At 49.0% G+C, this 24,198-nt stretch overlaps 1 protein-coding gene across 1 annotated transcript in view; it reads right to left on the bottom strand.

Annotated features, from left to right (window-relative positions):
- LOC147659374 (exportin-1-like) overlaps positions 1–24,198 on the bottom strand; it is a 379,442-nt gene that overhangs the window by 215,203 nt on the left and 140,041 nt on the right. The window contains exon 3 of the mRNA XM_086951792.1: positions 19,459–19,531. Within this exon, the coding sequence (XP_086807918.1) occupies positions 19,459–19,531 (73 nt within the window). The remainder of the gene's footprint in view (positions 1–19,458; positions 19,532–24,198) is intronic.

Raw genomic sequence — 24,198 nt, 5'->3', positions numbered from 1 at the left:
TACCCCCAACTGCAACTCATCTGGTATCAACATAGCTCTTGGTCATAACTCAGACCAGATGTTGTTGCTCCTGGCAAAATGTTTGTGAGCACCTATGTTCAGGCTTATATCATAATGTAATACAATCTGGAATAATGCTGCAAAATCATTCCTTGGGTAAATTGTGTACATTAAATTGCAACAACATTTGACGTGGAATTCTGTGTGCAACCTGCCTATTTCTCACATTTTTAGTGGTAAGGGTGATTTGGTTGTTGTTTTGTGAGCTAGCACACAATATCACAATAAACCATACGGGCATTGTGTTTGCAATTGTAGCTTTAGTTATGTTTACTTATGCCATTCTTTCAGCAACAATGAAAACCAATGCGATGTTCTGAGGATTTTCACCATTCCATTGGAGGAAATCTAATAATTTCCTCCTTATATAGAAGAAGCAATACACACACTCTGTTCTCTGAATCATGGTACAAGAGATCTGCAAACAACTAGTGCTATTGGTTTTAAATATTCCAACCGTGTAACAATCCCTCACAATTTTTCGCATGTCCTCCATGTGTAAGACACATTATGTAGCACCAACTCTGAAGCACGTTCTGGGGCCCACATGCATGATAACAAAACACAACCAACCAGAAAAAGTTGTGCAATACCCTAAAAACTAATCCCACCATGGTCCCTTTAAATACCCCTGCACCCCATAATCATAACCCATCCTAACCCTAAAAATACACCCTGCACCCTAAAACCCAAGCCTATCCCTGAACCCTAAAAATACCCCTTTACCCCAAACTCCAAACCTATCCCTGAACCCTAAAAATACCCCTGTACCTCAAAACCCAAACCTATCCCTGAATCCCAAAAATACCCCTGTACCTCAAAACCCAAACCTATCCCTGAATCCCAAAAATACCCCTGTACCCCCAAACCTATCCCTGAACACTACAAATACCCTGTACCCCAAAACCCAAACCTATCCCTGAACCCTAAAAATACCCCTGTACCCCAAAACCCAAACCTATCCCTGAACCCTAAAAATACCCCTGTACCCCAAAACCCAAACCTATCCCTTCACCCTAAAAATACCCCTGTACCCCAAAACCAAAACCTAGTCCTGAAACCTAAAAATACCCCAGTACCCCAAAACTATCCCTGAACCCTTAAAATACCCAATCACCCTAAAACATATACCTCAGAACCCCAAAACATATACCCTATATACCCATACTTACCTTATCCTAACATATACAAAAAAACATGCTTTTATCATTCATGCATTTACGAGTTTAGTTGTAAATGTATGCGTGGTAAAAGCATATAAAATGTAATGCCATGCGTTATAACGGCATTGCGGAGTCCTAGTAGATTTGTAATAAAAGTATGCGGAGTGATGGTATGCGGCAAGAAAGATTCGGGATAATGGGTGTTTACTGTCAGAATGACCTACAAACTACAAAAAAAAAACTAACCAAAACTTACTAAATGATATTTTTGGCATATAGAGAAATATGCCCCTTGTCTGCATTTTGGATTAGGCCTTTAAAATAGAGTTAAATTGTTAACTGGCACATGAAATGGAAATTTTGTATCGGAAAAGCTGTGTTAAAAATATGGACATGTTTTTATAAAGTGTCCTCTTTAATTATCATGGTCCCTTTGCAGAATCATAAAGCATGAACAAATGGTTATTTTTTATAATTTTCTTACCATTTGACAGTTTTATGTAGTGTAAATTCAGCCCAAGACAAAGGCTATTTGAGTTCTATTCATGAGTACCAATTACAGTACACATGATCTGATTTTTAGGTCTCGCCTGTCGATGCGCATGCGCATCGAGCAAGGCGAGAGTATTGGGACTTATCCGCTCTTTATCCACACTGCAAGGAATCGTGGCGATTCCTTGCAGTGCCCGTGACTTTTAAGCTCAATGCGCATGCGCATTGAGCTTAAAAGCGCGTGCACGTCCGTCTTTGTTTACCCGCTCCGCCCCCTCCCCTTCCCGCCGTGTCGCATTTCTCCTCCCCCCTCCCCTCTCTTCCCTCCGTCTTGTCTTGTGAGTCTCTGTAACTGTACCCTGCCTTCAGCGTCACGCTGCCTACGGGGCCAGCCTCCTACAAGCATCCTTTCGCCTGTTAGCATTAAGGGCGCTCCTACCTTGCACTCTCCTTACTGAATATTCGCACCTGCGAGCTCCCCTTCTCCTGCACTCTATATGCGAACACGTTGCTATTGCAAGCTTCCTTTTGTTTGCACTCGCTAGTGGAAATTTTGGCTGCTGCAAGCGTCATATTCCTTACACTCTGGTTGGCTGTTGCAAGTTTCACTCTGCTTGCAATCGCCGATTGAAAGCTTGGCTGCTGCACTCTTGCTTGCACCCTGTGGTCGAAAGCTTATGTCAGGCAAGTTTGCTTGCACTCTCCGGTTGAAAGCTTGTCTGGTGCAAGCTCCCTTGCACTCTTGTTGAAAGCTTAGCTACTGGAAACTTCATTACTCCTGCACTTTACCACACACGCCCCTAATCTCGCTGCACAGTGGTGCCAGACTACTGCAAGCTTCCATCCACACGCAGGCTCTCCTGCACACCAACGTCATTCTTTTCGTGTGACCCGCCACAGACCGACCTTTCTACAGGGCTGAGGAGGGGGTGGGGGCAGCAGGGCGTCCTTTGCAAAAGGTTTTAAACTGTACAGTTTAATCGATAAACTTTCCATTTGGTGCATCAAGCAGGCATGCATTCCTGAATCAACACTGCATGACCCAGTTTGTGGTAATTGTACAGTTTTTCAATCCCTGGTTTAATTTCGTTCCTGTTTTTTTTTTTCATTTCTTCAAGTTGTCTCCTTAATTTAAGTGTAAGGCTTGCAAATTATTATAAACATAGATAAGAACGGAAAGACACACTCCTTTCACGTGCCCCTGGCTGTAAAAGGAAGTGACACATAGGTTGAAAGCCTACAGAGCGTGTTGTGCACATGAAAGTGACAATGCGGAAACAAAGCAGCTGGCTGCTCTGGAGTCTGCAGAGATCTTATCGACTCTATAACCGTCTCCACCACAAATGGGCCCCAAACACTGTCGATCGCACAAACTGGCCGTATGTTAAAGTGATGCTGACACTAATGGATGTTTTCCACTTTGAATTCTCCCAGCTCTGCCCAGAAGAGAAACTTTTTCCTTTCAAACTGATTTGCCCAGTGCAGTTCTATTCACTTTAATTCTAAATGTGAATTCCTGCTTGCATACAATAATATTGTATTTGTGCACACAAACGAAATGGATGTGTTCCTAAAAAGCAGGGAATACATACATGAAATAAATGCACATTTGAATCGTTCATTGAGGATAAAAGCATATTTGGAAATTAATTTGCCAGAGTGCCTGTGTCAACCAGGGAGGCCTTGAGGACAAATAGCTGGGCTTTCAGAAACTTGATCCCAAACACGACTTGCTCATAATATGAATGTCTCTTTTTATGAGTGCCTAAGTTCATTGTGTTTTGTGGCTCACCCTCAACCCCCCACTCACCCTCACCCTCACTCACCCTCAACCCCTCACCCTCACTCACCCTCAACCCCTCACCCTCACTCACCCTCAACCCCTCCCCCTCAACCCCTCACCCTCACTCACCCTCAACCCCTCACCCTCACTCACAACCCCTCCCCCTCAACCCCTCACCCTCACTCACACTCACTCACCCTCACTCACTCACCCTCAACCCCTCACCCTCACCCTCAACCCCTCACCCCCTCACCCACCCTCAACCCCTCCCCCTCAACCCCTCACCCTCACTCACCCTCAACCCCTCACCCTCAACCCCTCACCCTCAACCCCTCACCCTCAACCCCTCACCCTCAACCCCTCACCCTCAACCCCTCACCCTCAACCCCTCACCCTCAACCCCTCACCCTCAACCCCTCACCCTCAACCCCTCACCCTCAACCCCTCACCCTCAACCCCTCACTCACCCTCACCCTCACTCACCCTCACTCACCCTCAACCCCTCACTCACCCTCACTCATCCTCACTCACCCTCACTCACCCTCAACCCCTCACCCTCACCCTCACCCACCCTCAACCCCTCACCCTAACTCACACTCACCCTCACTCACACTCACCCTCACTCACCCTCACTCTCACTCACCCACCCTCACCCTCACTCACCCTCAACCCCTCACACAGTGCAATAGGTCTCGGAGCATTTGAGTTAGAGCTTTTAGAATTGTTTATGGCTTTTTTTTATTTGTAATTCTTTAGCATTGGCTACAGGAAACAAAAATGCTTAAGATTTACAAAAAAAACCCATAAACAATTCTAAAAGCACTAACTCTAATGCTGCGAGACCTATTGCATTTCCAATGCTTGTTTATTTAAGGGCCTGGGCGAGGAAGTGATCTGCCCAGAATCACAGGCTGTTGAGCAGACCCTGGGATTCAAACTTGAATCCCCATCTCTGCAACTCTGGCGTTAGGCCACCTATGCCTATGCAAAGATAAGGAATGAAAGTGGGAGGATACTGTTCTTGCGCAGGACACAGGCCCAAGGTGACAATGGCCTACATGCTGAGCAACTAAAAAAACAGCAAGGCCCCTTTCTGTCACAAAATTATTCAAGAACTTCAGTGCAGGAGCACCTGAAAAGAAGGGAAGCCCCTGCTATTACTAACCTACTTAGCTCAAGAGCACATGAACAGCAGTATGGCCCCTGCAATTAGTAAATTAATCAGCCCTCCCCAGCCCTCCAGGCCCCAGGGCAATGTCTTGGCAGGGGAGCACAATGGTAGACAGGGGAAGGCTGAGGTGAAGATGGTGGGAGTTCAAAACATCACCTAGCCCCCACAGCCAGACCCATTCTTCCTCGCCCACTGTGCCCTGAATCTGAGGGGCTGTGGGCGAGGTGTTAAGATTAACACCGTTTCTCGGCTGCGTGGGCCCCAGGGGGGCCGAGGTGGAAATGGCTCAAGGCCTGAGCAACACCTGGCCCCCAGGGAGGCCGATTTTCGCAGACAATCACCGCTCCCCAGCCCACCCTTGGCGTGATTGCTTTTCAGGGGCAGGGGGTGAAGTGAGGCCACAGCTAATAATCACTGCATGGCACACAGTGAAGCGCTTTAATTTCTGTCTCTGTTTCCGTGCGCTCTGTGGGCCGTTTTTAGGTCGAGCCTTTACCATTCCGCAGGAATGGGAAATGGGGAGAATTCAAGTCGGCTATTTTCTCTTCAAACCAAAGGGCTTTCAGCCGCGGTTTTCTTGCAGTGCCCGTGAACCACGTGATAACATGCACGCGCATTCAGGGCCAGCCAGCCCAGCACATCAAAGGGCTTCTCCTCCCCTAATTATTCATGGCCGGCCGCAGGCCGGCCGTACTTTCAGTTTCCCCAGAACGGCTAATTAGGGGAGGAGAAGCCCTTTGATGTGCTTCACACCAATGCGCCTCAGTCATTCCTCTTCTTTGTATTTGCTTCCAGACTCCGATCTGCTCATGTGCACAAGACGCTTTACACATTACACTCATCTGCCTGAAGTGGGAGTTTTAAACAAGCAAAGCTGGTCCTTCTGTACTTGCAGTTTCACTTCTAATGTGTGTTGTTATTTATCATGATTTTTAGCTGAGGTGTATCACGCTTGTTCATGAGTTTGATCTCTTCATACTGTCAAATGTTTTCTAAGTTGTTTTTGATTGTCTTACCACTGGAGGTCTCCCTGTGCTACATTTAGCCTCTGACACATGCAACGCCACTCAACCACGCAACGCCACTCAACCACGCAACGCCACTCAACCACGCAACGCCACTCAACCACGCAACGCCACGCAACCACGCAACGCCACGCAACGCCACTCAACTACGCAACGCCACTCAACTACGCAACGCCACTCAACTACGCAACGCCGCTCAACTACGCAACGCCGCTCAACTACGCAACGCCGCTCAACTACGCAACGCCGCTCAACTACGCAACGCCGCTCAACTACGCAACGCCGCTCAACTACGCAACGCCGCTCAACTACGCAACGCCGCGCAACTACGCAACGCCGCAATGCCACGCAACTACGCAACGCCACGCAACAACGCAACGCCACTCACACATGCAACGCCACTCACACATGCAACGCCACTCACACATGCAACGCCACTCACACATGCAACGCCACTCACACATGCAACGCCACTCACACATGCAACGCCACTCACACATGCAACGCCACTCACACATGCAACGCCACTCACACATGCAACGCCACTCACACATGCAACGCCACTTACACATGCAACGCCACTCACACATGCAACGCCACTCACACATGCAACGCCACTCAACTACGCAACGCCACTCAACTACGCAACGCCACTCAACTACGCAACGCCACTCAACTACGCAACGCCACTCACACATGCAACGCCACTCACACATGCAACGCCACTCACACATGCAACGCCACTCACACATGCAACGCCACTCACACATGCAACGCCACTCACACATGCAACGCCACTCACACATGCAACGCCACTCACACATGCAACGCCACTCACACATGCAACGCCACTCACACATGCAACGCCACTCAACTACGCAACGCCACTCAACTACGCAACGCCACTCAACTACGCAACGCCACTCAACTACGCAACGCCACTCAACTACGCAACGCCACTTAACTACGCAACGCCACTCAACTACGCAACGCCGCGCAACTACGCAACGCCGCAATGCCACGCAACAACGCAACGCCACGCAACAACGCAACGCCACTCACACATGCAACGCCACTCACACATGCAACGCCACTCACACATGCAACGCCACTCACACATGCAACGCCACTCACACATGCAACGCCACTCACACATGCAACGCCACTCACACATGCAACGCCACTCAACTACGCAACGCCACTCAACTACGCAACGCCACTCAACTACGCAACGCCACTCAACTACGCAACGCCACTCAACTACGCAACGCCACTCAACTACGCAACGCCGCGCAACTACGCAACGCCGCAATGCCACGCAACAACGCAACGCCACGCAACAACGCAACGCCACTCACACATGCAACGCCACTCACACATGCAACGCCACTCACACATGCAACGCCACTCACACATGCAACGCCACTCACACATGCAACGCCACTCACACATGCAACGCCACTCAACTACGCAACGCCACTCAACTACGCAACGCCACTCAACTACGCAACGCCACTCACACATGCAACGCCACTCACACATGCAACGCCACTCAACTACGCAACGCCACTCAACTACGCAACGCCACTCAACTACGCAACGCCACTCAACTACGCAACGCCACTCAACTACGCAACGCCACTCAACTACGCAACGCCACTCAACTACGCAACGCCACTCAACTACGCAACGCCACTCAACTACGCACACATGCAACGCCACTCACACATGCAACGCCACTCACACATGCAACGCCACTCACACACGCAACGCCACTCACACACGCAACGCCACTCACACACGCAACGCCACTCACACACGCAACGCCACACACACACGCAACGCCACTCACACACACAACGCCACTCACACACACAACGCCACTCACACACACAACGCCACTCACACACACAACGCCACTCACACACACAACGCCACTCACACACGAAAAACCACTCACGTTGCCAATAGGTCTCGCAGTACGACAGTTGGAGCCATTACAATTGCAAATAACAATGCCTTTCACTTTGGTTATCATTTTAAATACATAAAGGGCTTTGTCATTTACAAAACCAATAGCTCCAACTTTCCTACTGCGAGACCTATTGGCAACGCCAGTGCTTGTTTTTTTCTCCCCTTCCCAAGTTCACAGAGAGCAGATAGCAGAGAGCACTCTCTGTGAACTGAAAAAGGGGAGAAAAAAACCGGCCCACAGAGGGCACTGAGACAACGGCCCTTCGGCCGTTTCCCGAATGCCCGCCTTGCCAATCCGACCCTGCCTACGAGCTACCTGCGGGACCGATCCACCGCACCCGGGTCTGGGACCCACGCAGAGCACTGTTTGCCGCCAAAGCGGAAGGCCGGCGGTGGATGTGAGGCCGGCCGGGCGCCGTGAAAATAGAGGCCCTGGTCTTTGGCCTAGTGGAGGGGCGCAGCTGCAGTCTGCACCAAGGCCTACTGATACATCCATGGGGTGCGGAAGCAGCACCCGATAGCAGAACCGGCGCATCACAAGGCCCACAGAGCGCACTGGCTGAATTCCCTGAAGCAGGAGATCCCACCTCGAGGCCTGCAAAGCTGTCACACCCGGAGGGGACGGAGACAGACCTGGGCGCGCCCGGGACCAACAAGCTGCACTGGGCTGGTGCGCAGAGGTGAGGACGACGGCAGTGGGCACTACGGAGGAGGCTCAGGGGGCACACTCGAGCTCCAGGTGTTGGGGCCGGCTGGGCCTGAGGACCGCGCTGCGCCGGAGAGGTGATGGTGAAATAGCGCGCTTCCCTGTGGTGCTGTCGGCCATTTGTGCTCCATCCACGTCTTGCCGCCCGCGCATATGGCCACCCGGGGACCACCTGAGGACCAGAGCTAAATTTGGAGAGGGAGGCTTACCCCGACACACGTCCTGGCTTGACCGCCCCTGCCCACTCGATGGTGGTCGTCCGGGAGTGGCGGTAGGACACCAGGGCTCCCTGAAGAAGCTACCCACTGACTTGTTGCCCCTTAGCGCTGCAGCATTACTGAGCCCTGGCCCCGGAGGCTTCCTAAAAGACTGGCGTGGTCTAGGCCGGCAAGGGCAGAGTGTGGACCGTCATCGACTTGGCGGCTGACCGCCTGGCTCTCCATCAGAGACCACCGGTGCAGCTGCGAAGGCGCCATCCTCCACACAGCACACCTCGCATTTCACCTCGGGAACGCCGGACCTCTGCACTTGCATCCGCCCCCTGAAGTTAAACGGGAGGAACTGCTTGGATGACCGGACGCAACATGGCAGGCCTTAGAGGGAAGAAAACGACTCAGACACTCCCAGAAATGCTGGCAAAATCCCAACACAAGGCCGGCAAGGACCCGCAGCCGGAATCATCCTGGGACCAGGTGCCCATCACCAGGCACTTTCTGGAGACATTGTTCAATTCCCTCAGGGATGATTTCAAGTCCTTGAAGCAGGAGGTGGAGGGAGAGGCCCGAGAGCTCAAGCGAGACGTGGAGGGTCTTGGGGAAAGAGTGGTCGCCATAGAGGAGGCCGATCAGACAAGAAGCAGCAAAATCGAACAGCTTTAGCAGGAGGTCCTGAGACTCACGGACCAACAACTGGACCTCCAAGCCCACGCGGAGGACCTTGAAAACCACTCCCATCGCAACATACGGGTCCGGGGGGTCCCTCAGAAAGCGGAAGGGACGGATATCACCAGCTACCTACAAGACCTTTTCCGAAGCATCTAGGGAGAACCTGACTTTCCTGTCAGCATCGACCGGGCACACAGTTGGGCTTCCTAGACGCGCTCCCGCCCCACCGCCGGACATCTTGGCCTCCTTCCTCCCTGACTTCCCGCTAAAAGAGAGGATTTTTCGGGAGGCCAGACGAGCACAACCTCTTTAATTCCAGGGCCACCCGGTCGCCCTGTACCAGTACCTTTCGGCCATCACGCTACAAAAACGAAAAGCGTTCAAAGATGCGGCGGACTTTCTGCGACAGCAAGAAATTCCATATTCATGGGGCCAACCGTTCAGGTTGATATTTAAATGGAATGGGGCCGTTCACCAAATGCGCTCCCTCAAAGACACTTGCATTCTTCTGGGACTTGATTTGGAGGAAGACGCACCAACAGTGAGAGCGTCGCAGGGGCCATCCAGAGGAGGCTGGCAGACAGTGGGCCGCAGGCGATCCCCATCGCAACGCTTGAAACCTGAGGCCCACATCATAACACAGGAAAGGGCGACGGCAGTGGCGGAAGTAGCCAGAGAGACATCACCCTCCAAATGATTTTTACGATTGTTGGGGAGATTGATCATAGCATGCACCATGCTCATGGGCTGGGGGGGTGCCGGGTGGGGGGACGTGACGGCCGCCATCGGACATGACCCTTGTAAGTAACTTTACCACGGCCCTGTGCGGACTGACAGGACTGGGACTATACCTTTTTTTAGTTGGGGAGTGGGCAGTGGGTGGGGGGGTGGGGGGGCCGCACCTTCGGGTTTGAGGGTACGGGTCTTGATCTAGGGAATCTGGTTGGGGAGTTGGGGCTTTGGGGGGAGGGTGAAGGGAGGGGAGGGATCGGGGGCGAGGTTGGGATGGGGGTTTGAGGTGGGATGGGGGATGGGTGGGGGTGATGGGGGGTGGGACCCAGTGTGCCAGGGGGTTCTGTGAGAATGGAGTGCTCGCCGAGTTGTCGAGGGCTCAGACAATGGGATCGCATATACACAGCCCATGGAAGTCTGATCCACTATGAGGGAGTCTAATGTGAAAATATTAACTCTTAACGTGAAGGGCTTGAACAACCCTACTAAGCGAAGGGCTGTGATCTCGTACCTGGAACACTCCGGGGCCGACATGTTTGCTAAAGGAAGCTCATCTCTTACCTAAGGATTGGCATAGAATGCGCTCACGCGCCTTTCCCCAGCAGTTTTTTTCCTCTTTTAAAACAAAAAAGGCGGGGGTGGCCATTTTGGTATCCAAAAATTTCCGTGGCAGCGTAGGTGACAGAATGGGAGTGATCAAAGGCAGCTTGTTAGCGCACACTTTTTTACTGGAGGCCAAAGCTTCACGATAGTCTCCCTATACGCCCCGAATTCGGGACAGGAAGCCTTTTTAAAGGGCGCCATTTACGAGTCACTTCAGTCTCCTAATTCTCTTGTTCATTGGGGGAGACCTCAATCTAGTGATGGACACAAATGTAGACAGGTCGGGACATCGTTATGGGGATACCGGTGCCATTACAGCCACAGGAAAAGACTGGCTGCACGAGAGGGGCCTAGTATATCTATGGAGGGCTACACATCCTAACATATCACACTTCACATTTTACTCCCACGTACACCACACATATGCCAGGTTAGACCATTCCCTGGGTTCCTCTGAGCTACTTACCACTCTCAAAGACATGAGCATCGTCCCAGCGGCATTGTCTGATCACTACGTGGTGGAACTGACACTCCAGGTCCCCAAATCCACCCGCCCTCCCGGAATGTGGCGACTGCGGGAGACCCTCTTACAAAGGCCGGAGGTCACCAAGCAACTTCACATGTGCATCGCTACTTATCTGGCTATTAATGACACCCCCGAGACTTCGTTGTCTGCCCTCTGGGGGGCCTTGAAGGCGGTTGCCCGCGGCGAACTTATCGCTAATGCGGCGGCAGAGGCTAAAGTCCGCAAAGCAAAGAGGGACGACCTCACCGCTCAGGTCTCAGAATTAGAGAGGGTCCACAGCCGCACTGGCGCCCCGCGGGTCTGGAGACAATTGAAGACCGCCAGAGCCCAAATAGCCAGCCTAGATACAGACCGGGCGGAATACGCCTCCGTCACTCCTATTATGTCGGGGGGAATAAAACTGGCCTTTTACTTGCCAGCGCCCTGAAGGCGAAAACCCAACGCTCCAAAATCACTAGCATCACAGATGACTCCGGCCGTGATGTCACTGGGGAGACCCAGGTGGCAGAAGCATTCCAGACATTCTATGCCACCTTGTATAGAGGTGACTGTCGTTGGAGGACGTTGATACCTACCTGGAATCGACGAAGATTGCGGAGCTATCTCAAGCCAACGTGGCGGACCTGGATGCCCCCATCCGCCTGGATGAGGTACTCGCTGCTATTTCGCCCTCTCAAATCCCCAGGGCCTGACGGCTTCTCAGCCGGATTTTACAAGACCTTCAGTCAGCTCCTGGCTCCGGTACTCAACCGGCTCTTCAATTCCTTTGAGGGCCCGAGCTCCATCCCCCCCAGATATGCTGGCAGCCGAGATTGTAGTACTGCCTGAACCGGGTAAGTAACCCACGAGTTGCTCCGCATTCAGTCCTATATCCTAGCTTAACCTGGACCTGAAACTCTTTACGGGGGTCCTAGCGGCGCGTCTTGGGCCATGCCTGTCCGGAATCTTGGAACCTGACCAATCGGGCTTTGTTCCGAATCGCCAATGCAGCGATAACACTAAACGGATACTTCATTTAATTGACAAGGCACACTTCCAAAACTCGGTCTCTGCACTGCTGGCTGTCGACGTTGAGAAAGCGTTCGACCGGGTTGACAGGACCTACCTTCAACAAGTCCTGCGGCGCTTTCGGATAGGGGACCGCTTTCACGCCTGGATCGCGAGCTGCTACCATCGTCCTCAGGCGAGAGTTCGCCTGGGCGACATCTGCTCGGCTCCTTTTGAGATCCAGCGCGGCACGAGGCAGGGGTGCCCACTCTCGCCTCTCCTGTTTGCCCTGTACATAGAGCCCCATGCGCAAAAGATCCGCGACAACGCTGCCATTCAAGGCATGACATTTGGACGAGAACCTCTGGCCTTTACGCTGACGATATCATAGCTGCTTTGGACGGTCCAGATCGCTCCATCCCCGCCTTCCTTGCAGAGTTAGAATCATTCGGAGCTGTTTCTGGCTTCAAGATCAATAGGGGGAAATCCCTCATACTGCCTCTAGGCAAAAATGCCCAAACGCGGGCAACTCTACCTGCCTATGAGGGAGGATTAGCGTCGACCGCACAACTCCCGTACTTGGGCGTCACTCTTACTTCATCCACGGAGTCTATGGTGACTCAACTATGCGGCACTCTCCTGTCAAATTCGATCAGACCTCGCACGCTGGTCCAAGCAACCCCTCTCCCTATTAGGACGCAGCAGTGAAAATATCAGCTTTACCCAAAATTCTGTACATCTTCCAGACCCTTCCGGTGCTCCCTCCAGCGGGCACCATTGCGACTCTGCAAGCAGCCTTCCATCATTTTATCTGGGAAGGCAAGCGGGCACGCCTACATAAACGACTTGCATACAGAAGCGCAGATGAGGGGGGCCTTGGTATCCCCAACCTTTTACAATATTTCCAAGCCACCCAGCTCCGTTGTTTGGTGGAATGGTTCAGACCAGAATCCGAGAAACGGTGGCTGTTTCAGGACAGGGCAATGGCCCAGACATCCCTCTGGAAAATTCTGTTCCTTCTCCGGCAGCATCGGCCACGCTATCTCCTATGCTACCCTATCACCCGTACTGTCATGCACGTCTGGAACGCAGTCGCGGTCAAGAGGGGGTTGACTACCTTTCCCTCTCCACTTACCCCCATCTTACATAACCCGGAGTTCCCGTCGGGCAATGCTCCTCAGGCGTTCACGCAATGGCGCGGCATCAGTTGCTTTTCCACCGGTCACCTCTTCGACTTACACAGCTTTCTCACCCTAGCTGACATAACCCAGGGATATGACTTTGTCTCCCCCCACTTATTCCAATATTTCCAACTCAGACACTGGCTCACGCATCCAGACATTGCCCCCCTGGTTGGTAGACCTAGGAGAACTTTTGAGAAATGGCTGGTGACGAAGGACTCGGATAGGCATCTTATATCAGACCTCTACAAGATGCTCATACCCCCCGCTCCCTCGGGTAAGACAGCAGGCCAGAAGCGGTGGGAGGCTGAGCTGGGGAGGGCCCTGTCACCCAAAGAATGGAGTTCTGTGTATTATAGAGCATCTCACACCACTCGCAATACTGCAGGCAGGGAAGCTGCGATGAAATTGGCCATATATTGGCATCTCACCCCAGTTCGCCTCAAAGGTAATCCAACACGTAGCGCGTTATGCTGGAGAGGCTGCGGGGAACGGGGCACCTTGACCCACCTTCTCTGGGAGTGTAGTGAAATCCAGCATTATTGGAGGGTGGTCCTGGATGACGTGGACTCTTTGATACTGAAGTTCCTAGATTCCCAGCTTATACCATCTTGGGCCTACCTAATGCAATCACATTTCCCTTAAAATCTCCCAGGGGTACCCAGATGGGGATCGCCATGCAAGCCGCAACAACACGTTCTGTCCCTCTGGGATTCAAATACTAAGCCAAACACACGGGATGGCTGCATAAAATCTGGTTCACCTTGGGAATTGAACGGATCCACGCCACGCTCACACACTCCACGGCTGCCTATCGGAAGGTATGGCTCCCGTTGCTTTCCCTCCTGTCTAAAGAATTCAACGAGATCACATGCCCCAAGTACCTTTGCTTGCTACGACACAGACCACACATGATCCCTTGTGAGCCTCCGGATTACTGCGATATTTATCACACGAAGGCATCCATGACTGCTTCACATGCAGTCATGCTCCCTAATATGCATAAAGACAACCTTAGACCACCATTCAGGCCCATAGTGGCCGGATGTAACTCAATACATGAAGCTATTGGATACTTTGTGGATCATCACCTTCAGCCACTGGTACAAACTTGGGAAACATACATAAGAGACACTACTGATTGCCTTTTAAAATTGGATGCAATTAGAGAAACAGCCAACAATGATATTCTCTTATTCACAATAGACGTGGCCTTCTACACCTCAATAGCGCACAATGAAGGCCTAGAGGCAGTGGAGTGGAGATTGCTGGCCTCCACCATACCACCTGAATTAGCTATTTTTCTCCTGGAATTATTACCTTTTTCCCTGTACCACAGTTATTTTGTTTGGCAGAAGAAATTTTATTTACAGAAGACAGGAACATCTATGGGCTTTCCTGGAGCCCCTTCGTATGCTAACACCTTCATGGCCTACTTTGAACATCAACACATTCTCACCAACCCTACATGCCAAAACAAACAGTGGCAGTTTTCCGGTACATTGATGACATTCTAGTCATATGGAAAGGTCAAAGGATTTTACTAGAAGATTCCATTAAAGTGTTAAACACACACAACCCCAGGATACAATTTACATATGATATCCAAGAAAAAATACACTTTCTGGATATAGAAATCAACAAAACTGCGGCAGGTTTAAGCACATCAGTATACACAAAACCTACAGATGTAAGCAGCGCGCTACATTTCAAAAGTGCACACCCGTTGTCATTGAAGAAACATTTGCACACTTCTCAGTTCACACGCATCAAAAGGATTACATCTGATTAACAACTATGCAAAAGAAACATTGAAGATCAAAAACGCAAATACCAAGCGAGAGGCTACCCATTGAAGATACTCAATCAAGCAGAAGAAAAAACAGCGAAGAAATCAAGGAAGGACTTACTAGAAGCCTCCACTAGAACACCATCACAGAAAGAGGTATTTGTGCTTAAATATTCTACTCAGGCGCCACGTATCAAAACTAGAATCAGAAGACGTTGGGAAATCATTGAGAATGAACCTGACTTCCGGAGTCTTTTCCCTGAACCTCCATTATTTGCTCACCACAGATCGAAGAATTTAGGTGAAATGTTAAAATCTCAGCATGAAGAGCCTGCTAAACCGTTCAAGGGAATGACGAAATGCCACAACCGTGGCCAGTGCAGTAATGTGATTCTGGGCGATACCTTCATGCACCCACAGACGGGTCACAGCATAAAATTGAAGCACACATCCAATTGTAATACTGAACAAGTAATTTACGCGATCAAATGCCCTTGTGGCCTTGTATATGTAGGCAGAACCAGTAGGAAAATTAAGACACGCATTATAGAGCACAAAAGTAGAATTAGGAACAAAAACAATACTTCTCCTTTGGCTGTACACTGGGACACGGTAGGCCATACCATACCTCAATTACGTTAGACAATTCTTGAAAGCCTCAGAAATAACACAGGCATTGACATTAACACTGCCCTTGCACGAAGGGAAACCTATTGGATAAAAACATTATGCACGCTGGCCCCGAATGGGCTCAATGATCATTATGAAATGTTGTGCTTTTTGTAATAGCACATGAGAGAAATTGATTAATTCTCTGAATTTGTAAAGGATTTGCACTTGTTTCCTTCCCTTTTTGTTTCACATTACCTTTATGGCCATCCCTATCATCTATTCTCTTATGGGCATTCTTTGCCTTTTTCAAATCTTCATCCACTCATTTTCAGGGTTTTGTCATCCAACCTTCATTCAGATAACCTTTATTTAACATATGCTTGAACAGATGGGTCACTCGTCAAATTTCGTACTTCTTTATTTTTGTTGAGTCTTGCGCTTAGCTCCTAGTGCACATAACACAACGTGGCATACATATCTTCCAACATCTTTATCAATATGTAAGCATTACATTTTGGTATAGCCTTGTATCACGATTCTGTTATATACAACCCTTTATTGCGATATTTTCAATATCCACACTGCCCCTTTAATCCGTTGCCAGCGCTGACAATATTCCGCGCAAGTGCGGAACGTTCCATTGTGCTAATGAGATTGGAACGTTCAGTGGACGTGCGCAGCACTAGCGAGGTAGTGCACGCGACGACCGCTGAACATTCCCCGCACTTAAGGGGTTAAAACCGCTAAGCATCATGGGATTTTTCGTACACAACGCGATCTCTGCGTTTAGAAGCTCCGGCGGTAAACAGAAACTTCACGATTCCACACTTCGGGTAGGTTAAACTTCACCATTATATTTCCTGTGCCATTCCATTCCACACGCATCAGTTTACTAACGGTGCGTCCCCGTTTCTTTTTCATTTTCAGACTCCATGAAGCTCTCGTCCCGAGTATTGACAGACGAGAACTCCCACTGGTTTCTGGTAAGCCTCCAACGTAATTAGGCTCGCTTAACTCAACTCCTTTTTCTATACTTTGATTCAAATACTGGTAATGTTCATATTTCACAGACCGCTTTGAAGAACTAGGACCCTCAGTATCTCGCTACACACTTGAGATTGTGAAACACGGCAGCTACAAGTAACTTATCAGGCAAGCCCATAATCACGCTTTCCTGTTTACGCTTTACTGTTTTGGATATGGTACTGCTGTCACTTATTACACCTCATGCTACACATTCTTTCGGAGGTAATTTTTACTGATACTATTCGTTTTCTGGCAACACAGTATTGCACACTTCCTTTTCCTCTTTTTTATTATGCACATCTCAGTCACAAATTTGAGTGCAAATCCTACATTTGATGCAGTAGACTGACTGCACATTGTTGTGTTTTAGATTACTGTGGATTCCATTCAACTTGGGAAGACAACTTTACCCATGGAATGGATTTCCCCTGATGAAGGGTTCCATTCATGAAACCGAAATGCATTGGGATTTTTGAAAAGAACATTATTGCTATGCATTCATATGTTTATGTATAATGCGATGTTTTCTTGAACTATCATACAAAATCATATCGTTTTGAATATCTACTGATAATTGGCATGCATATAATGCTTGAAATCATGTGTATATAATTTTTTGTTGAAACATGTTGATACTAAACCGGATAACTTGATCAGAACCCTGTTGCCTTTGAGCATTTGAGAATATAGTTTAAATGAGGACACACCGAGTTTGTTTTGAGACAGTTGTCCAATAGCTGTGCACTCCCTCAACTGCGGGTGTTCCCACAGTTCACTTTTGCATTCAATAGAACGGGAATTTAGGGTCTTTTTCCATAGACAGGGAGCAGCATGCAATTTCTTTACATATCTCTAAACTTTAAGAACTTTGCTTAACTTACAATAAGAACCCCTAACAGAGGTGTGCAACTGCACCACTCTTCATTGCTTCACATGTTCGGCACACTGGGTGGGGTAGGAGGGGTGGGGGGTAGGAGGGGGCTGGTGTGGGAGTTATGATTTTGGTCTCTGCTTCTACAATTTCGTTACCTCATTGCATGTGACAACTGCAGCTCAGGCAATATACCTCTGTTATGTCCACTACGACTAACCAGCTATCTGATCCAGAGAGAATATGTGCTTGTATATCTTGAATTCCTTTCATGCCTCATACATTTACTTGTATGGTAATGCCTGCTGCTGTTCTTAAAATCAATAAAAAACAACTTAAAATTTAAAGGAGCCAGGCTGAGTCTATGTCACCAAGATATGCCTGCCCCTCCGTGTCCATGGCAAAAGTAGTCCTTTTTAATGTGGTTGCCGATACAATAATGTAATACATGCTCTCTACTGTAAACCAGGCTAACACTGATTCTTAGGTTTTTTGTTCTTTATATAGCACTAACACCACCCACAGGTATTGGAGCACTTTACATTAGCACTAGTTCCTTTACACAAGGACACATTCATTTTTGTAGGCATGTGAAGATTAAGCGATTTGCCCAGAATCAAAAAAGTGAAGCGACGCTGAAACTAAAACCCAGTTTACAAGCTCCATAGTCAGCAGCTGGAGCACTTATGCCACATTTTCTCACAAGAGGATGTCAGTCTCCCTAGACTTGGCCTCAGTTACCCATTTTGTGATGATGGCAAAATCACCGAATCTCCCCATGGCAGCCAGCATTTGCTGTTGGCTGCCTGTCACCCTTGCGACCGTTGCTGCTTGACCACTCCTGTTGCACAGATCTACTCTTCCCCACGGCCAATTTGGGACTACTGTATTATTGTTGGGGCTGTGTTGGGAGGAGGGTAGGTCCAATGCCCCCATGGTCCCAGCCAACTGCCCGCCTATATAGTGAGCTGGCATTGCAAAATAAAATGCTGCTCCCTGCGGGTGGAAGAAATTCTCATCTGTTTCCCTGACAGTGAACGGGGAAAGAAATGAAAGATTTACACCCAGAGGGTGGGAGCATTTTTACTGCTGCTGCCCCCCTTGGAGCAGGCCTACTGTTTGCTCTCGCAGTGTCCCTGAAGCACATGCTGCACTCAGTATAATTATTTTTAAATAAACAGAGCATGGTGCCTCTGAAGCGTCCGGCACGCTCAACAGCAAAGCTTTAAAAATAAAATTTTAACTGAGCGTGGTATTCCTAAAGCGGGCGCGACACTCAGCACGCATATACAAAAACAACAGCAGCCATTGTCCCCAGTGTCAATAAATAGTGCTCACCCACTTATAATGCAGACCTTTTAACCCCTTCCACACTCATGACGAGCTGGGCTCGTCATGGTGTAGCCTCCTCAAACACTGATGACGAGCCCAGCTCGTCAAAAAACAATGTAAAAAAAGAATTTTCAGCACAGAGGGGGAAAACGCATAGCAGCCATGGAGTTAACAAGCCAAGTAACAGGTCCAGTCGTTATTAGCGGTAAGAAATAGATAAGGCGTTTTTAAGGCGGGACTAACAAGCACATTTACAAATCAGAACCATGCATTTAAGAAGAACAAGGACACAAGCCAATGACAAATGTGCGGAGAATTGGGGGGCTTCAACTGCATGCTCTATTATACCATGCCTCGCAGAGCGAGCAGTGCATGCACACTGCCGCTAGGCTCGACCTAAAAACTGAAAAAGTACTTAAGAGTAATATTAGGACCAAGCAGTCAAACTGAGTTTTAACAAGTGACATTGTTGAATCAACTATTTGTACAATTTATAACGCAAACAGCACACTAGGTGAAAGAATCACAAGGCGTAGAATACCTTCACACTGGTTCCTTGGAAGGATCTTCCATCTGGTTTTTATCACGTTTTCCAATATTTGTAACCCGTAATACTGAAAATATAAATTGCAAATGTTATAAGCTTACATTTCTTATAAAGCAGCATTTTATGGTTTTTATTCTTCGTGTTTAAGAATGTATACAGAATGGTTTTAAATAAAATCAACGTTTCATTTATTTACGAGGTATTTATAAAAGCCATGCAACTTAAGAACTGGTTATAGACTAAGCCTAATGCCTGGGCTGGTTAGTAAATTACAGTTCATGTATTAGACCAAAACCCTGTTGCTGAACATTCTCAAAACAGCAAGGCAAATTATAAGCAGCTCTGCAACTATGCAATTTACAGAGAAGGTAGCAGACACAGGATGATTAAGAAACAAATAAAATGGTTAAACTTGACTAAGTTTTAGGAATATGTTAAAGTCTCTAGAAATAACAGCACGATAATCAGTTACAAGTGTAACTAAGACATGTTTAGCATTTGTATGTAGGCCTTATGTATCGGTTCAAAGGGCTCTTTCATGAGTTCCGTCAGTACTAGGTTGAGGTTCCAGGTTGGTGCTGGTAACCTCTTTGGCGGCGCGATCCTCTTTGCACCTTCCAAGAATCTTTTTACAATCTATACTACTATTACAAAGAGAGAACACAAACCTTTTGGCAAGGTAAACTCGGGAACCACAGCGCCAATCCACACACCCAATACATTGTTGTAATCCTCAGGGTGTGCAGATGGACAAAGGCTATAGAATTTTTTTTAAAAAACGTAAATTTAAAAATATAACTTAAAATAAAAAAAAAGTAGTGGCCTGAAAGTAGCGCCGGCCGCGACGTAGCGCTGGCCGCAACGTACATGATGACGAGAAGGAGCGGCGGTGAAGTGAGGAGCGCGGGGAGGAGCGGCGGCTTAGGTAAGGCTCTGGGACACGGGAAATGTCGGGGCGGGAGGGAGAAGGTGCGGGAGGTTGGCCCTTAAATGCAGCTGAGGTAAGGCTCAGGCTCTGGCAGCAGCATTTCAGGCTTGCATGCACTCCTGCCCCGGCCCCGGCCCCCGCCCTCCACGACATTGTCCGGGACACAGACAATGTCGTGGCGGCCGGGGCGGGAGTGCACGCAAGCCTGAAATGCTGCCCCCAGCCCCCTTCTGCCCCAGGCAACGCTGGGGCGGGCTGCTAGTTTGTGAAGTAAAGAAGCTTTTCCCTGTCTCTCCTCTAGTGTAAGCGACTATGGCTGCCAGGTGTACCCTTAGCGAGGATGAGCTCAGATTAGCCTTTAGCAGGTGCCTGAGGTATTTAAGCACTGTTGAGTCTTGTCATCTTGTTGTGCAGTTTTTCCTTTCTGCACTATAGTGTGAACCTCTTCCATTTGGCAACGTAGCACTTCCGCGTGCTAGGTCTTCTTGCCTCTCGAAGTACCCTCAGGGTGCTCTCAGGTAATTTAAGGTGTGCAAACTATGTCCTCTGTATCCAGGCTGCGGCTTTCCAGCTCTGGATGCAGCACCTCTCGGTCATCTCCATAATCTGTAAGTACCAGGTTTGTCTGGCCCACTGTGGTGCGACCAGTATCCGGGTCATGTTGCTCGTTCTGCACTTGCTGAGTACCTTGTGTATCAGGGGGATCGGCGAAAAGCGTAAGCAAATGTCTTTGACCAGCTTATCCATAATGCATTCCCCCGTGACCCTTCCCCTGGTTGCCTGGATGCGAAGTGCTGGCATTTTGCATTCTGGAAAAACCACAGTTGCTCTCCACACCACTGGATTCAAGCATGCCGGGCTGAAGACGGCTGGAATGCCAGAAACTGGTCCTCGGAAGCTCGTTTCCAGTCCAGGGAAGGCACGGCTCGGCAGTTCGGGCTAGACTGTTCCATGAGGCACAGGGTCAGACTGATTTGCATATAGCCATGTCTGAACTAGGGTGATGTGGAGTGCAAAAAAACGATGGATTTAGGCCCAGATCTCTGTACAGGGGTGAATGTATTACATTGTTTTGCATTCTGTCCCTAAACTGTGGTTTTGGCATTTTGAATTCTGCCGTGTTGCAAACATGTCTATCGATGGTGTCCCTCACCTGTCGAACAGTCTTTTTATCTCTTGGGCATTGAGCTCCCATTGTAGGAAGCCAATGTCTGTCTGCTGACCCAGTCCGCTTCCACGTTGTCCTTCCCTGGCAGATGAATCGCCAGTAGATCTATTTTTAGTGGGATGGCCCAGCTCCATGTTTCCTGCGCTAGTTCTGACAGCGGGGCAGATTGTGTTCCTCCCTGCTTGTTTATGTAGAACATCGCTGTTGTGTTGTCTGTCTGGATCAACACTGTTTGGTTGTACAGCTTCGTCTGGAATGCCTTTAGTGCAAGGAAAACGGTCTTTAGCTCCAGGTAATTGATGAGTTTGACCGCATCCGCTGGTGTCCATAGACCCCTCACTCTAAGTTGTTTCATGTGTGCTCTCCATCTCTTCTGGGATGCGTCTGTGGTGATGGTCACAGTTGGTGTTGTTAGAGGTTTCCCTTTTGTTATGTTTCCTTTGTTCCACCATGATATCTCCTTGTGCACTGCGTGCATTACAACCACTAGGTCTTCCCAACAACCTGTAGCTTGTGACCATTGTTCCTGTAGCCACTCCTGGAGTGGTCTCATGTGGAGTCGTACATTCGGCACTATGTGTATGCATGAGGCCATCATGCCCATTATCTTGCTCGCCGTCCTCACTGTCAGAGCACGGCCCTTCTGGTAGAGGCGCGCCTCCTTTAACAGTGCCAGCATTCTCTTCTCGCTGGGGAACACCTTCTCCTGTACGGTGTTTATCTGCGCACCCAGGAAAAGGTTTACTTGTTCTGGGTTCATGGAGGATTTTCCCCAGTGGATGGAGAACCCCAGGGCCATCAGTTTATCGGTCACTCGCTGTGGGTGCCGTTTGAATGTCTTGTAGGACCTTGACTTTATTAGCCAGTCGTCCAGGTAAGGGTATACATGGATCCCTTCCCTCCTTAAGTGTGCTGCGACTGCTGCAAGGCACTTTGTGAATACCCTTGGTGCTGATTTCAGTCCGAAAGCCATTGCCGTGAATTGATAGTGATCTGTGTTGATGACAAATCTTAGCAGATGTTTGTGCCGCCTGTTCATTGGGATGTGAAGGTAGGCATCTTTGAGGTCTATGGTGACCATGAAGTCCCGCCTTGTATCTGTGGAAGGACCTCTTGCAGGGACGTCATTTTTAATTTTTGGGATTTTATGTATTTGTTGAGGAACCTTAGGTCCAGGATGGGTCTCATTGTTTCGTCTAACTTTGGTACCAGGATGTACATAGAGTGCACCCCCTTGTTCCTCTCTATGGGAGGTACAGGCTCAATAGCCTCCTTCTGCAGGAGTTCTTGTGCTTCCCTTTGAAGTAGCTCTAGATCCTTCTTTGCTAATGCTCTTTTTTTTGTTTTTTTGTTTGGTGGTGTTCTTTCCAACTCTATGCAGTATCCGTACTGTATGGTGTTGAGAATCCATCTGTCTGTAGTTATTTTCTTCCACTCCTGGAAGGAGTAGTTTCTGTCCTGTAACTCCAGTTCTGTAGTAGGGGTATCTCTGTTATAGTCATAATCTAGTGAATAGTCCCGCCCATGTACGTGTACACCGGCAATCAAAAATAATCTCTTAAGTTGTCAAAATAATGCAGAAACTGCAAAGACACTTAAGAGAGAATTTAACCCTTTCAATGCTGATGACGAGCTCAGCTCGTCATGATGCACGGTTGAGCTGTGCTGATGACGAGCTGAGCTCGTCATGAAGCATGGACTTTATCAATTTCCAGCACAGGATTGGAAAACTGCCAGCAGCCAAGGTGTTAAAGACAAATAATGCAGCCTATATCCACAGGCTACACTGTCCAGTACTTCAACTAGAAATTCCACCAAAAAACACTACACATAATACAGCCTGCCAGTTTCTACCATAGAGAAACTTGCCTCCCCCAGTAAAAGACTCTGGAATGATAAGAGAGGAAGGTAGGGACAGACAAGCCCCATAGGCTGCCATTATGTGGCTTTAATAGGATACTGTGCCTTCAAGAGAACTTTCCAGAACTTCTCCCAGTATCCCAGAATGCACAGCAGGTCCCTCTACTTTCAGTTCCTTTTGGAAGGCGAAGCACGCCAGGCCTGTCGCATTCCTTACATGATGAAATAACCACCGGGGAGGAGGGCGGGCGCTTATGACTATAACAGAGATACCCCTACTACAGAACTGGAGTTACAGGACAGAAACTACTCCTTCTGTAGTAGGGGATCTCTGTGTATAGTCATAATCTAGTGACTAGAATGGCAAGCCCATCCCCACACCAAAGCGGCGGTGGAGAATACATAACGCCACTACTGTGTGAACAAATTCCGCAGCGAAGCCTGCCCAACCTGAGCGTCTGCCCTGGCGTCAGTGTCCAGGAAGTAATGCTTAGCAAAGGTATGAACCGACTTCCAAGTGGCTGCCTTGCAGATTTCAGCAATCGGCACGTTACGGAGCAGAGCCGTCGTGGCAGCTTTGCCCCTGGTGGAATGAGCCTTAGGCTTACCTCCTAAGGTCTTATTAGCCTTTTGGTAACAATTGTATGCAGGACACAATCCACCTCGAGATGGACTGCTTAGAGGTCGCAAGACCCGTCCTGACCGATCCATAATTGATGAACAACTGGTCAGACCTACGAATATCCTTGGTTTTATCCAGATAAAATTTCAACACCCT

This window comes from Lissotriton vulgaris, unplaced genomic scaffold (assembly GCF_964263255.1).
Source record: "Lissotriton vulgaris unplaced genomic scaffold, aLisVul1.2 SCAFFOLD_2182, whole genome shotgun sequence".
NCBI classification, from domain to species: domain Eukaryota; kingdom Metazoa; phylum Chordata; class Amphibia; order Caudata; family Salamandridae; genus Lissotriton; species Lissotriton vulgaris.
This window is presented reverse-complemented; position numbering and strand designations above follow the sequence as displayed.